Below are 16,953 nucleotides of genomic sequence, written 5' to 3' on the forward strand. Positions count from 1 at the left end.
CACAAACCCATCCACTTCTGCTCTGTTTCAGTGGGTGGTGGTTTTACAGACAAGGTAACGTGCCCCTTTACATTGCTTTAGTTTAAAGTTTATGCAATTTAGAAAAGGGCTATGACAAAGTTTGATCCTTATAATCTAAAATGCCCTCTGTTTCCACACGAGAAAGAGCCCTGGCTCCTTTGATTTTGAAAGGGCGCTGGGCGTGGGTGAGCACGCAGCTGTTAGGAGATGCTCTCTCCCGGTCTTTGCTAAGCACTTTGTTTTTATTTTTGATTCAATTTTTATTCTCTATCAAACATCTACTTGATATTCAAAAATAACCTCCTAAGTAATGAGACCCTCTGTCTGAAAGGAAACAAGTGCTAACTGTAAATGGTCTAAATAATTTACAGCAACATTTTTCTGTGAAGGGCCAGATGGTAAATAGTGTAGGCTTTGCAGGGCACAGTCTCTGTGGCAATGACTCAAGTCTGCCATCGTGAAAGCATTCACAGACGATCTGCAAACAAATGGATCACGTTCCAATAAAACTTTATTTACAAAATGAGTCAGCTGGCCAGATTTGATCTTAGGCAGTCGTGAGATTTCTGACCCTGGATCCAAACAAACGATGACAAAATTACTTTCCTAAACTCTGACCGCAAAGTTAAGAGTGCTAAGTTCTTGAAGGGCTGAAAGTGAAGGACTTTGAGCCTGGTGGTTTGTTTTGACCCTTCCAATATTTGTCCTCAGGGTTACTTTTCTGAGACACATTTAAATTGAGGGAACTCCACATACATATTTGGACTTCCATTTTACCTTTTAAAATTAGGCAGGTCTGGGCCCCCAGACTGTATGGCAACACCCCATGCTCTGGTCACTGAGTGCCAATAGTCCCTTTTAAGGCAGACGTGTACTCCAGTTTGCCAGGGACCCTCCCCTCCTCTCCATCCCTCCCTGAGACTGACAGGCAGCTGTGAGTTACTGCATCCTGCACCATGTTGGATGGCTGTTCTTAAACTGGGCTCTCTTGTGTGTTGCACATCTCAGCTCCCAACCTGGCCTCTCTAGGCTGGAGTTGACCACCCCTCTGTGTTATCTGGAGACATCCACACTGTGGGAGGAGTGCTGAATTCTGCTCACAGCTAGAGAAACCGGGAAACTAGTCATTACAAAGAATGTTCTGGTCTCACTCTTTTTAAGCACACCCTAAGAGTGAATCCTTTTATATGAGCCATTTTTCTTTTATTCTGTTTGAACTTATAGAAGAAGGCCCCTGGGTATCTCTATGTGATCATCAGAATCGAAAAATCTCACTCCCTTTCATGTTACACTGGGCATAGTTAGAAATACGGAGAGTATTATCCCAGCACTTTGGGAGGCCGAGGCGGGTGGATCACGAGGTTAAGAGATAGAGACCATCCTGGTCAACATGGTGAAACCCCGTCTCTACTAAAAATACAAAAATTAGCTGGGCATGGTGGAGCATGCCTGTAGTCCCAGCTATACTCGGGAGGCTGAGGCAGGAGAATTGCTTGAACCCAGGAGGCGGAGGTTGCGGTGAGCCGAGATCGTGCCATTGCACTCCAGTCTGGGTAATCGGAGCGAAACTCCGTCTCAATAAAAAAAAAAAAAAAAGAAAGAAAGAAAAAAAAAAAAGAAATACGGAGAGATCCCCTTTTATCAAGCATGCAATGGACTCAGGACAAGGGAAATTCTGCCGGCAGGCAGGAGATTTTGGAGACTTCCAGGCACTGCCCAACCCCCCCTTCCAGGTAAATGTAAGCTCCGTGAGGTGTAAGGAGCTGAGGCAGACACGTGTTAGGCATTGGCAGAGGGGAAAGGTGCCAGGTGTTTTAACGTCCTGCAATGCCAGCCTAAAAATAGTTGCACTTTTGAAGAATGATTTCAAATAAATGAATAAGAGAGGGGCGTGTGTCGCAATGGAATGCGGATGACCCACACACAGCCAGGGGGTTCTGCTGCCCCTGCCTGGGGTCTGGCGCTTCAGGACAGCCCTGGCAGGAGGCTTGCTGGGAGCTCTCCCTGAGGACCCACAGGCTGCGACAGGACAGGCTGGGCAAAAAAGCCAGAGGCCAGGACACCGTTTCCCCCATTCATCCCCCTCTCCAAAGTGTGCAAAAGAGGCAAGTCCGGCTAAGCTGACTATGAGGGACACTGGAGCCAAAGGGCGGAGGAAGGCCCAGAACCCCGAGAAGGTGAGGGGTGGGAGAGGAGCCAGGGAAGGGGAGCGCACACCCAGACACGTGTGCAAACACGCACTCCCACGCGCGCAGTCCTGAGGGAGCACAGCATGTCCTCGCGCACACGCAGTCAGGTGCTGGTGTACACCCGGGCACACCCAGGTACAGGTCCACCCGCGCCTCACACACCCCATCCAGCTACGCAGAACTCTGGCCAGGCGGGTGACCAAACACCTGCTCCCTCCTTTCCCTCCTTGTCCACTCAGCAGCCCGATCGACCCCTGAGGCGGCCGAGGCCCCGGCCCCTCCGCAGCCCCGAGACCTCCCTAGGGATTGCACCCAGCAGCCAGTCACCGGCACCCGTGGCCTGGCCAGTCGAGGGCGTCCGTGACCCCGGGACCAGGAGCCCCTCCACCTCCGGGGGCAGACGGCGCGGGGAAGAGCTTCCTCTTCGGCTGCCCCGTCTCCGATCGCTCCGCAAACTCCAGAGCGACTCACAAGCGTTTAGAAGAAGGTTCGCGGCTCCCCCAGGTCCGAGCGCCCCGTTTTCGCACCCAGTGTCCCCGCAGGACGCCGCCCCGCCGCACGCCGCCCCGTCGCGCTCCGCGGGCTGCAGGTGTCCGGGCCTCTGGCTGCGCCAGTGCGGCCCCCCGGGGTGGGAGCCCGCGGAGCGACTGCAGCAGCCGGATCCCTGCCGAGTCCCAGTCCCGCGGCAGGGCAAGAGCGCGCACTGGCCGGAGATCCACGCTGTGCACCGCCAGGGCCGGGGCCGGTCCCCTCTCCGGCCGCGTGGTCCCCACACAGCCGGTGGGGCCCGGACTGCGGACCGGGGGCAGCTCCATCCTCCCGCGTTCTCCTCCCCCGGGGCCGCCGGGGTCCACGCCTCCCCTCTGCTCCCCGCCCGCCTCCGCCCCAGCGCCCCGCGGCTCTCGCCTCCTCCCCTCCGCTCTTTGTCCCTGCCCTCTCCCCTCCTCGGTCCTCTGACCCCCGCTGCCCTCGCCTCCTCCCCTCCCCTCCCCTCTCCCCTGCCCGCCCCCTCCCCGCTCTCCCACGGTCCCCGCCGCCCCCGCCGCCGCGGCTGCCACTCCGCCCCCCGCGCCGCGCGGAGCCCCAGTAATAACCCCAGCGCGGCGGCGGAGTCGCTGTGGGGAATCCTCCCGCGCTCTGCCGGGGCCGGGTCCTCCCTGCCCGCTCGCACGCTGCCGGCCGGGGACCCTCCGGAGGCCCCCAGCCCCTCCGAGCGCCCCCGGATGAAGCCCCGCGAGCGCGGATGGCGAGGCTGCGCGGCGCTGTGGCTGCTGCTGGCGCAGGTGGCCGAGCAGGTGAGTCCCGGGCGCTCCCCGCGGCGCGCGGAAACCGCGCGTCCCCACAGCTGGAGGCGAGTCCCCGCGGCTTCTCTCCCGGGACCCCGCCGTCTCACCGCCGTGTCGCCGCTGTTTTCCGCAGGCACCTGCGTGCGCCCCGGGACCCACAGCGGCAGCGCCAGGGAGCCCGAGCGTCCCGCGTCCTCCCCCTCCCGCGGAGCGGCCGGGCTGGATGGAAAAGGGCGGTAAGTCCGCGAGATGGGGGCTGCTAATCCTTGCCATTTAGCGGCTCGTAATCCCCGTGCCGCTGGTTTATTAGGTGCTGTGAATGTTCATGACTCCATGGAACCCTACTTTTAAGATGCTGCTGTGCACTTTTTTTTTTTTTTTTTTTTTTTACCTGTATGAGAGACCACCGATGAATGGACTTCCACCAATATTTATATTTTATTCCCTGGCAAAGCGGTTTGCCAGCGTTATTGATGTAACATTAGGAAAAGGATGAGGAACTTCATTTTGTTTTCTTCTAAAGAGCTTAGGGAGAATATAAAGCTATTAATGTATGCATGAAAGCCGTCATAAAGAGCAAAGTACTCCCTTTTCCATTCCCTCCTCCCTCCTCCGATCCTCCTCCCCTACCCCTTCTCCTCCTCCTCCTCCTCTTCCTCCTTCTTTATAAATTGTAGTATTTCTGTATCCTTGCTCATTCTCAGTGAAGGAAATAAAAGAAGACCATCTTTCCTCAGTGCTTAGCATCTCAGTACTAAAGTTAACGCTCCAAGAATCAGGGCATACTTCAAACATAATAGTGTCTGAACCGGCTGAGCTTATCGTGACACCATCAGCAATGTTCAGCAAAACTACGTTTGATTCTCTCGATAAATTTCCAGGAGATCTAGAAAATTAAAGACTTAATAAATCAGAATTTCTAAGTATAGTTACTTTAATTTGATAAAATAACATAAGGCAAGAATTTATGCATTAACTTTTGAAACTGTTCCCTACCAAATGAGTATACAAATAGTATGTAAGGTGACCAACATCAGATTGACGCTCCCCATAGGACCTTTTTGAGAACCACCAGAGGGCGCTAACTGCAAATGATATAAAATGTCTAAAACATAATTGTCACGGTGTATTTACAAGAGAGAGTTAATTATCTGTCTATTGACAGCCTATCTTCTTGTGGTTGTCCTTGTCTCGTTTGTGTTTTGTTTGCAATACTAAAAGTTAATTCTTACAATTTTAAAAGTTAATTCTAATTCACCTTTTTAAGTAAGATTTTTGTAAAAAAAAATTCTAGTTCCCTAAAATCATGAAAATTCCAGAGGGACTCAGGAGATTTCCAGAGTAGTTTATGGCATTATGAAGTCTTATTTAAGAGGAGCACATTATAGACAGAGAAGACAGAAGAAGAAAAGCCAAGCTTCCTGCCTAAGTGTACTTTTCCCCTGGAGCGATTCAATCCACTTTAGAACCCTCTCTGGGAGTGGGGTGCCCGTGTGCTACTCTGAACACCTGGCATCTCAGCTGTTGTCACAGCCCAGAGTCTCCATGAAAGCCACTTACCTGGCTTGGTGAGAATTTGAAGGGGAAGAGGCGAACCTTCCTCAGTGAAGTTCTAGCCCAGTGGACACAGCACGCTCTCCTCCCCACCTTCTATGAACTGTAGCTCCTTAATTATAAAAAGCTAACGTGTGAGACTGAGCATCCATGATAAGCTTCTATACCACCAGAGAAAAGACACCACTCAAAAGTGTTACCTGTTTCCCTCTGACCTGGAGTAGAAAAGCTAGAAGACATTTGGTGACTGCTGGGGTCAGCTTACTTTCGCCTGTCGAGGTATCCATTAGACAGGATAGTTCTGAAATAACTAATTGGTAGCCATACATTTTGTTTAAAGTAGCGTGTGATTCAAACTATTATTGCAAATTGTTCTTGGTGTCTGAAGTAATTCCAAAATAGCAAAGAGAACAAACCCAGACATGCCATACTCTCTGACTTCAAACTATACTACAAGCCTACAGTAACCAAAACAGCATGGCACTGATACCAAAACAGATATATAAACCAATGAACAAAACAGAGGCCTCAGAAATAACACCTCACGTCTACAACCATCTGATCTTTGACAAACCCGACCCAAAAAAGGAATGAGAAAAGGATTTCCTATTTAATAAATGGTGTTAGGAAAACTGACTAGCCATAGAAAACTGACTAGCTATGCAGAAAACTGAAACTTGACCCCTTCTTTATACCTCATACAAAATTTAACTCAAGATGGATTAAAGATTTAAATGTAAGACTTAAAACCAAAAGCAATTGCAACAAAAGCCAAAACTGACAAATGAGATCTAATTAAAGAGCTTCTACACAGCAAAAGAAACGCATCAGCGTGAACAGGCAGCCTACAGAATGGGAGAAAAATTTTGTAATCTATCCATATGATAAAGGGCTAATATGCAGAATCTAGGAACTTAAACAAATTTACAAGGAAAAAACAAACAACTCCATCAAAAAGTGGGTGAAGAATATGAACAGACACTTTTCAAAACAGACATTTATGGAGCCAACAAACAGATGAAAAAAGCTCATCATCACTGGTCATTAGAGATGCAAATCAAAACCACAATGAGATACTGTCTCACGCCAGTTAGAACGGCGATCATTAAAAAGTGAGGAGACAACAGATGCTGGAGAGGATGTGGAGAAATAGGAACACTTTTACACCATTGGTGGGAGTGTAAATCAGTTCAACCATTGTGGAAGACAGTGTGGCAATTCCTCAAGGATCTAGAAATAGAAATTCCATTTGGCCCAGCAATCCCATTACTGGGTATATACCCAAAGGATTATAAGTCATTCTACTATAAACACACACACACATGTATGTTTATTGCAGTACTGTTTACAACAGCAAAGACTTGGAACCAATCCAAATGCTTATCAATGATAGACTGAATAAAGAAAATATGGCACATATACACCATGGAATACTATGCAAAAATAAAAAAAGGATGAGTTCTTGTCCCTTGCAGGGACATGGATGAAGCTGGAAACCATCATTCTCAGCAAACTCACAGAGAAACAGAAAAACAAACACCACGTGTTCTCACTCATAAGTGGGTGTTGAACAATGAGAACACATGGGCACAGGGAGGGGAACATCACACACCAGGGCCTGTTGTGGGGGGATTGGGGAGGGATAGCATTAGGAGAAATACCTAATATAGGTGACAGAGTGATGGATGCAGCAAACCACCATGGTACATGTGTAGCTATGTAACAAACCATGAACCCCAGAACTTAAAGTATAATTTAAAAGGAAAGTCATGTGCTCATTAGTGAGCATAACAACAACCAGAGAAGATAAAACAGAATTGTGATGGTATCTATCCCTAGACCCCTCTGCCCTTAGTATCATTTGCCTTCTGCATTTTGTCCAGATAATCTACAAGGATTTATTTATTGCCTTGTGTTCCTTACAGGTTACTTATTTTTTCTTTTAAAAGGTCACCTTGGCTTCAGAGCTTACAACCTACTTTGAAAGCTTACTATATTATGAACTTTGCCTCACATGGTGAAATATTCTTTTAGATTTCATTCTTTTAAAGTATATTTTTTATGAGCTTTAAGATATTCCATTTTATGGCTTTACTGTAATTTAGTTACCAATTCTTTGTTCTTGATTATTGTATAAAATCTTTGCCTTGTTATAAATAATGCTTCTGTGAACATATTTACATAAACCTTTTAAAATTCATCTGGGATGATTTCCTCAGGGTGATTTCCTAGGTCAAAGGGTTTTGCAACTCATCGACAAAGCAGACTTTAGGAGGGTAGTGTCATTTTTCTTGCCTGACCTCAGAAGTGTTTGAGAGACATGGCTGGTGGTGGACTGATTTTTTGTTTATGCAACTGATTTCTATTTAGAAGGCTATACATCTCCTGCCACCTGCCCCACCCTTCTCTCTCTGTTTTCTGGATTCTCCTTCCCTGCTATCCTTTTAGGGTGCTGGTGAACATTCCTTTGCTTTTGGACAGTCAGGCTCTGTCTTTGAGTCTGGGGCAAGCTGCAGTCAGGTGCCATCTAAGCAGCCAACTGTGGGGAGAGCGTGAAGGGTGGAGCCTGTGGCAGATGCTCCTGACGGTTGGGCGAGGTATGGCGCTCTGGCTGTCTGCCCCAGCCTTTCGGAATTGAGCTCTCCCAAGACAACCAGGGCCTCACGGGAGCCTTGCAGGGCTTCTTGGAGTTGAGTTTGCCTGAATGTTGAGGTGAGGAATCTACCACTTATATATACGAGTTTTTAGATAGGAAAAACTTTTCTTCTTGCAAGATGGTTGTGTTTGAAGTCTTTTAAATACATCTTTTCTGTTTATGGAAAAATACTATATTAATAAAGATACTAATCATGGTAAAAAAATTAAAATATATAAGTTTACAATGAGATCAATTATATTAAAAACATTGCAATACTCAAAACTCATCATTTAAATAATTATTTCACTGCATTTGATGGTAATTTAGGCCCTTGACGCCATTGGCCTGTTTGGCATCTGCATGGTAGAAATACCGCACAGGGGGCTGTTGTGTGTCTCTCCACACTGTACGTTCAGTGATGGCACAGCAGTCATTGAAATCAGCCACGGGGCGGTGGGAGAGGATTTACACCAGGGAAATTGGCAAATGCCAAAATCCAGGTCATTCAAACGCCAAAATCCAGTGGGTTGTTGAATGTTTATTAGCACAGCATTGTGTTTATGTAAAAGTGGCTTATCAGTAGTTATTTGGCATGATAAATATATGTGCCTCCAATAAAGGACAAATATTGTCTGCTCTCCAAAATAAAGATCATAAGAATATGGCTTATTTCATCCAGGAATAATTTGATATTTTAAAGAGTAATCACCTTTTTACACACAATAAAATGTGCTAAGCTGCCACTGTTTGGAACAAGCCATCCTGCTTTCCGTCACCCTTCCCCTGCCTCAGCTACAGCGGCAGGAGCCGGTGGGAGGGGAGGAGCATGCCCCTGAGTGGCTGAGAGTGCAGCATGGCAACTGTTAACGTCACTGCATCACCCTGGCCTCTCCCCTTCATCCAGAGACCCAGGCATAAGAGAAGCAGAAGCCTCGCTGTGGGGAAGGTGGCTTGGGGAAATGCAAACCAAGCCAGTGTGTGCTTTTCACTTTGTCTGTAAGTAGCTCAGACACGGACTGGGAATCCACACACCTGTGCCCGACAAGCTGCGTCCTGCCGTGCTCTCTCTTTTCTCCTATTGTTGCATACCATCTCACCAGATCTTTTGACTTTCTCGTTTTCCAATAAATTTTAAATAATTCCAATGTATGCTACCGATGAGACCACAAGTTACTGGCTTTGCTGTAAATCCCAATGGTTAGCTGTCAAGATGTCTGCCAGAACATGCTGAGCCCCTCATCTGGCTACCTTCAGAGTACCTGTCCATACCTGTGTGCAGACTTGCCAGCCATCCCTGGCCTCCTTCTCTTCTCTCAAGCCCAAACACCTGCCTTTCAGACTGTCCGCTAGCTGCCACCTCTCTCCATTTCTCTGTAACCGATTACCTGCCAGGATGGGACAGAAGTTGGTGGACAAGTGTCTGCACTGAGAGTTTTAGTTGTAAGGGAAACTTTCTTTTTCCAGAAAAATACAATTAACCAAGCGTACTGTTCACTTCTGACCAAATGCCGTTTGTGTAGGATGCTATTCTATATTATCCTACGATTCCAAAAAGAGTGTCCAACTCAGGCCAAGGCAGAGAAGGGCCCTGATTCTGCAGCGCCTGACAGAAGTGTCTCCTCACAGCATATGTTGGTAATAAAGGAAAAGATACAGAACATTAGAATCAGGGTCTTAAACTAGTAAGAGGAAGTTGCACTTTTGAGTCTTAAAGGACTGACCTCCTCGTTGCTGGGCTGGAGAAAGATCTACTCTGGGGCCTGACTCTGACATCCTTTTCAAAGACATCTTAGAGGAAGTTTGGAGAAAGGGTTGGCATCATGCTGAGCTGTTATTTTCTCATAAATAGAAAACTGCAGGCTAGGACGCAGACCCCCTCCCAACACGTGGAGTCCCCGGCTAGGACGCAGACCCCCTCCCAACACGTGGAGTCCCCGGCTAGGATGCAGACCCCCTCCCAACACGTGGAGGCCCCGGCTAGGATGCAGACCCCCTCCCAACACGTGGAGGCCCCGGCTAGGACGCAGACCCCCTCCCAACACGTGGAGGCCCCGGCTAGGACGCAGACCCCCTCCCAACACGTGGAGGCCCCGGCTAGGATGCAGACCCCCTCCCAACACGTGGAGGCCCCGGCTAGGACGCAGACCCCCTCCCAACACGTGGAGGCCCCGGCTAGGATGCAGACCCCCTCCCAACACGTGGAGGCCCCGGCTAGGACGCAGACCCCCTCCCAACACGTGGAGGCCCCGGCTAGGACGCAGACCCTCTCCCAACACGTGGAGGCCCCGGCTAGGACGCAGACCCCCTCCCAACACGTGGAGGCCCCGGCTAGGACGCAGACCCCCTCCCAACACGTGGAGGCCCCGGCTAGGACGCAGACCCCCTCCCAACACGTGGAGGCCCCGGCTAGGACGCAGACCCTCTCCTAACACGTGGAGGCCCCGGCTAGGACGCAGACCCCCTCCCAACACGTGGAGGCCCCGGCTAGGACGCAGACCCCCTCCCAACACGTGGAGGCCCCGGCTAGGACGCAGACCCCCTCCCAACACGTGGAGGCCCCGGCTAGGACGCAGACCCCCTCCTAACACGTGGAGGCCCCGTGCTCCCCTACAGTTGGAGGCACACATACCAATACTTACATATTTAATAGGTATAAAGCAAGCTAACAAATCATTAACAAAAACTATTTTAATAAAGCTACCTTCCCATGACCTAAAAGTCCAGGTCTACGTTGAGAAGGTGGCATGCAACAACATCTGGCCAGGGCGGTAGGCCTACTCTTTCCCATCTCGTCCAAGTTCTGGTCCATATAAGACAGCTGCAGCCACCCCCTGAACTGTAGAGAGCAGAGATGATATTGTTATGGTGGTAATGAGAGACCAAATCCTGCTGGTAACCATGAAAACTCAACGATCATTTTCGAGAAGGGGAGAAACGTCCTTGGAGAAGATGACTATGATATTTACAGAAAAGCAGCCCCGAACCACTGCCCAGGATCCGGATAAGCTTCAGGGTGTGCATCTGTTTTCTACTGAGAGCGTAGTGACCCAGTGTACACGGAAGGCATTGCTGGGAAGATCGCCTCTGACTACAGCCCTGCAGACCTACAGGGATCCCCCAAAATTTGACAGTTCCTTGGGGTTTTCTTTACTTTTTTAAAAGAAATAATTTCTTTGAATATGATTTAGACCAGCACACTCTACCCTACAGTGGGAAGATGAAAGTGTCGTATGTCTTCAGAAGGTCTTGAGTGTGAAATCTGATCAAGTCCCAAGAACCCAAGCCAATGGGAGGGTCACCAACAGTTTTAAATGCACGTGTGACCATTTCCAAACGTCAACACTTGGTAGACCTGGAGTGTGGGTGCAGCCCGTCTTTCCTCCTCCATGCTCAATGATTTCATGAATAAACGTTTTGAAAATTAGCAGAAAAGGATGCCTATCACATTTTTTTAACTGTGTTTTGAAAAATTGTGGCTGTATTAAAGCTAACATTTCTTATCAGTTCAATGAGAAACAGAAAGAACATGACTGAAGGAATGTCTTAAAACCAGAAAATGATTATATTTGATAGTTATTAGTAAAATTTATGAAATATAATCCTAAAAGTTCAGTTTTGGTTTTATTTGATCGGTAATTTATCTTCCCTTTTAAGTGTCATAGAATTTCCTAGCTTGGTAATAGCACATTATGGGGCCCTTTTAACAATTTTTCCTTTAAACGGTGATGTTACATATTCCACACTTTGAATTGACTATGGGTAGGTGTTGCATTTTTCTTCGTCATTTTTTACTGGGTAGAAAGGTCATGTGGTAAAATAATCTGCTATCTTAAGACTTCCTGATCCTTCTCAGAATCCTGAAATAATTCAGCCTCTCCTCACTCTTTTGATTTCAGAATATGACCTGGTCTCTGCCTACGAGGTTGACCAGAGGGGCGATTATGTGTCCCACGAAATCATGCACCATCAGCGGCGGAGAAGAGCAGTGGCCCCATTAGGGGCTGACTCTCTCCACCTTCGGCTGAAAGGCTCCAGGCATGACTTCCACGTGGAGTTGAGAACTTCTAGCAGCCTGGTGGCTCCTGGTTTTATTGTGCAGACGTTGGGAAAGAGAGGCACTAGGTCTGTGCAGACTTTACCACCAGAAGACTTCTGTTTCTATCAGGGTTCTTTGCGATCCCACAGAAACTCCTCAGTGGCCCTTTCAACCTGCCAAGGCTTGGTGAGTACAGCACAGTCCCTGGTAGGGAGGTGAGGCTGGCGATGGTGCGAAGGGGAGCGTATGGAGGACTCTTCCTTGAATTAGCATAGATGGTCTTCTAGTACTGCAGTGCAGCTTAAGCAGGAGGAATATTGCCAAGTAGAACTTTCCAAAACACATTGTATGCCTCTTCTGGCCTATTTGGAAACTGTGCACACCCACCCTGCTGCTGCCGTTCTAGAATCACTGTGGAAGAGTCCTTCAGCTTGAAAACTGTACATAAGAACCACTGGCCAAATCTGAATTCTTTATCTTCTTAGGGGATGTTTTTACTCTAACTTACAGCTTCTAACTGACAGAACTGGAGAAATGTCTTCATTTTGAATAGAATAACAGTATTCAAAAGATTGACCATGAGGATTATTTGATCAGACATTTGAAAGACTTTGAATACTGTACACCTATCATTCTGATGATGATCACCAGCTTACATATTAGGGCATTCATTCGTGGCAGGGCGTTGCTGGTCGTCCTGCACTGGTGAATCCGGGGCTGCGTTCCCCATGTCTGCATATCGGGCTTGGAATTACACATCAGTTCTATGCTTCTGGTGTGCAATTTGCAGGGACATCACTGCCACATGTACATGTCGCCATCCTCTCAGTCCCTATACAGAGACATTAGAGTGAGGGGCATCTGGCCAAGCTAAGAATCTACCTGCCTCCCTCAGGCCTACTCAAGCCAAAACTTCAATGACTTGCTTTTCACTTTTCTTAAAATGTTTTCATGTATTTAGTGAGAGAAATCTCAGGAGATTCTTAGATTCTTGGCAACAAATGAATTGCTCAGGTGCAGAGGAGTGAAGTGTGACTTCGCGGAGTGAAAATGTGTGGTCGACAGTTCAAGGTCTCGAGGATGCTAAAGCTTTAGCCAACAGGTCTGGGACATTTATTGCTTTTCTAGAAAATGCTTTCAGTGTGTCTTAGGTTTCCTTCCCTCTTTGAGGAGAGGGAATTCAGACCCCACATCCCATAGGAATTTTGTGTATGCGAATTTTGGATGCTGAATTCATAACCAATTCCTTAAAATACTAAATGTATGCAAATGCTAAATCCTATAAAAATGTTTTTAAATGTTAACGTTCTGCTTTTCAGGGAAATTTGATATGAGTTGATCTCATTGCTATTTCACTTGTAAGAGGCTTTTGGGTTGAGTTGTCAGGGCTAGGGTGGTGGTGATTTGGCGCTCTTGTTAAGCACGAAGACAATGGGGCTGATTTCTTCCACGCTCTCCCAAGAAAAATAAGGTTTCCTTAAGGGACTAGAATTCTTCGTGAAATGCACAAAATGAAGATATCTCTTCCTTGGCATTCTTTCACAAAGGCTTATGCCAGAAATGGAAGCCATCTGTGTGGCAGCGAGGTGTGCCCTGCCCTTCAGACTTGCATCAGCTTGGATGTGGTTGTGGAAATTGGTGAGGTGCTTCTTGCTAACCCAGCAGGGATGGAAGCTCCCTGAGGCCTCAGGGCCTCCCTGAGCCAGGGTGGCTGAGTCCTGCCCTGGAGCCTGTTCCCTGAATCAAGGTGGTTGTCAGCAGCTTGCTTTCTGACACTGTTTGAGCTTGATGGGAGTTAACAGGAAAAGTTAACAGGAAAGTAAGTGTATAATTATAATGAAAGATAAAGAAATTATAAATAACCAAAAAAATGCTTTTCTGGATAATAAACAGTGGTATCTGATACTGCAGTTGCTAGAAGAGAAATTTGTATGTCTTCTCCATTGATCTCCCAAATAGGTAAACACCAGCTTTACTGAGGTTTTCTCCATAGGTGGTCACAATAAGTGTGATCTCAGCCAGACTTAAGAGCGTGAGGTTTAGGATGTTTGTCATAAGAGAGGACAAATCAAAGGCACTTGAAAGAGCCCTGTTCTTACTTAGGTATCTTTGCAGAGCCCAGGGGAGAGCACTTTGAAAAGAAAATTTCTTCTAGCAGGAAATGCTTTATATTGTATTCTATCTATTTAATTTGTAAGATAAGAATATTACTTTTGAGTTTAGAAATATATTGCTTAATTATTACATAATATCTTGTATCAGTTAATTAGAGAAAATGGTTTACAGTTGCTAGACAATGCAATTTCCAAACTGATATATAGTTTTTTACCCTGGTTCTCAGATTGTGCGTTTGGGAGGATTTTGCTGTTGCCCTCTAATGATTGGTTTGAGGTGAATCATTGAGGTGTTGTCCTATTTATAGTAAATAAATATAAAGAAGAAAGGAAAAACTAAACAAACATCGTGCATTAAATCTCATGTTCATAATGACAATTTGAGTACTGAATGACCTTGAGAATTGCACGTGGCTGCAGCCTGGCGGACCTGGGCCCCAGGAGTTTATTGTCTAATGAGGGAGGCAGGACACAGGCCAGTCCCTTACAGGGGGAGGAAACAGGGAAGACAAGGGAGCCAGAAGAACCCAGAGGAGGGTGTCTCCATGTGCCTTGCTGGTAGGTGGAGAGTGTCAGGGTAGGATTTTGGAAACTATCCAGAAACCAAGTCAAGCCCTGTCCTCATAGTCAAGTTAGAATATGATGCCCATAAATGCAGGAGTAAGGAGCAGTCCTGGAGAAGACTGATGGCATCCGCCAAGCTCACAGATTCTTGTTAACACCACCTATAAATGTTAAGAGCTTACTATTTGCATATTAAATGCAAGTATAATATACTCAATGAGCTCTGTAACCCCTAAAATTATTTCTGGAGTTTAGCCTGGTATTGCCACCAAGTATCTCGACTTAAAATATTTCTTATTTAGTTAAATAAGGGTAATTTTTGGAAAAAGGATACCTGTTATATTTATGTCTGCCAAATAGGCGTTAGAGATCCATTGTGGCCCCCAACCACAAGTGCATCAGTGTGTCCCTCAGTAGGCACTTTCTAGTACTCGGTTAAATAATGGATAGACTCAGTGGGCTAGTTATAGAGTAAGAGACAGTGATGGCCATGGCAACAGCACGAAGAACAGCAATGACTTACTGCATGTTAGACTTTGCTAATAGTTTTATAATTGTCGTCTCAGTTAGCTTGAAGATAAGTCTAAGAAATAGGTACTATTTAAAAAACAGAGTTATTGAGATATAACTCACCCCCTAAAGAATTAATTAGCTCTATTCTTTTATTGGAATAGAGCTAATTATTATTAATTAGCTCTAATGTATAATTAGTTGTGCATAATTTCAAATTGTTTAATTCAGTTTCAAATTCATAGTTCAGCTGTGTTTAGTATATTCACAGAAGTTTGCAAATATCACTAAAATCTAATTGGAGACATTTACATCCCCTCAAAAATAAAGCCCTTATGTCAGTCCTCATTTCCTCCAGTCTCCCCGTTCCCATCCCAGGCAGTCTCCGATGGACTTTCTCTATAGGTTTGTCTAATCTGGCTATTGATTATAAATAGAAGCGTCCACGATGTGGCCTTTGTGACTGACCCCTTTCGCTTCGAGTAATGTGTTCAAGATGCAGCCACGTAGCAGCACATATCAGCACTTTATCGTTTTTTATTGCTAAATAATAATCCTTTGTATATGTGTACCACATATTTTATATTTTTTGTCAGTTGATGGACATTATTGTTTCACTTTTTTGGCTACTGTGAATAATGCTGCTGTGAACATTGTGCACAGTTTTTTGTATGAACATGTGTTTTCATTTCTCTGGGGTAAATACCTAAGAGTTTAACTTCTGGGAGATATGGAAACTCAACATTTAACATTTTGAGGAATTTTCAATCTGTTTTTTACATTGGCTGTACCATTTCGTAATATCCTAGTAATGTCTGAAGATTTCTATGCCTCCACATTCTTGACAAACCTTGTTATTGTTCTCTGTTTTCATTCAAATAGCCATCCCAGTGAATATGAAGTAGTATCCGCTGTGGTTCTGATTTACTGGGTAGACATTATTTGCTTGTGAAGCACATTCACCATGAAGAGGTTAGCAACCTTGTCTGAGTTTGGTGGGACAGAAATCCCCACACACAAGTTACATGAAGCAGGTTTATTATTTAGAGATAGGCAGCAAGGGACAGCAGAAGCCTAGGGGTCATGACAAGCTGGTGCGCAAGGCTCAATACAGCTTCCTGAGTGGGTGAAGTCTTGTCTGTGTGTTCACCATGGCTGAGGCACCCAGGAAAGCAGCTCACCCTGGGTTTTATACCTGAGCACATGACACACTGGTCAAGTTCCACAGTTCAGTCATCACAGCAAGTTCCACAGTTCAGTCGTCACATCGTGCCCCAAGGCAGGGACTGCAACAGAGTCCTGGTTGTTTCTGTCCTTTCCCTCCTATCTCATGATGTTGCATTTCCAGCACATTTTACAGTCATCCTTGAGAATGACAAAAAAGAAAATGGGGAGGACTCAGTTGATCCATAGTCGTCTGTAGAATTCTTCTGCATTGGTTGACAGTTTATTGTTGTTTTACTTTCAATACTTTGACTGTGCCATCCTACTGACTTCTGACTTCCATTGTTTCCAGTGAGAAGTCAACTGTTTATCTCACTGTGGTTTATTATGCATATTGCATTATGCATATGTTGATAGGTTTAAATGATGTCCCACATTTCTCTGAGGCTCCATTCATTTTTTCTTCATTCGTTCTTCTCTAAGTTCTCCAGATTGCACTATCTCTATCAATTTATCTTCAAGTTCATTGATTTTATTCTGGCAGCTCAAATACACTATTAAGCCTGTCATGAATTTTACATCTTGTATATTGTACTTTCAACTCCAAAATTTTTATTTCCTTCTGTTAAAAATGTATCTTCATTCCAATTCTCTGAACAACATTGCCATCATGGTTCCCTTTATTTCCTTTTTCATTTTTATTTTTAGTGTATTTTTATTGTATATATTTAAGATGAAAACAGGTTTATACACACACACACACACACACACACACACACAATGAGATGATTACTCAGCCAAGCAAATTAATCTAGCCATGATTTTCCATAGTTCTCTGTGTGTGTGTGTGTGTATGTGGGTGTGTTAAGAGCACCTA

The 16,953-nt window shown here is 46.0% G+C and overlaps 1 protein-coding gene across 1 annotated transcript in view; it reads left to right on the forward strand.

Annotated features, from left to right (window-relative positions):
• Positions 1–3,433: 3,433 nt before the first annotated feature.
• Positions 3,434–16,953, forward strand: part of ADAMTS16 (ADAM metallopeptidase with thrombospondin type 1 motif 16) — a 184,532-nt gene continuing 171,012 nt past the window's right edge. Inside the window, exons 1-3 of the mRNA XM_064375850.1 lie at positions 3,434–3,505; positions 3,630–3,732; positions 11,585–11,910. Coding sequence (XP_064231920.1) covers positions 3,434–3,505; positions 3,630–3,732; positions 11,585–11,910 — 501 coding nt within the window. The remainder of the gene's footprint in view (positions 3,506–3,629; positions 3,733–11,584; positions 11,911–16,953) is intronic.

The sequence above is a fragment of the Aotus nancymaae genome, unplaced genomic scaffold, assembly GCF_030222135.1.
Source record: "Aotus nancymaae isolate 86718 unplaced genomic scaffold, 86718_ANA_hifiasm-v0.15.2.pri h1tg000014l, whole genome shotgun sequence".
NCBI lineage: Eukaryota > Metazoa > Chordata > Mammalia > Primates > Aotidae > Aotus > Aotus nancymaae.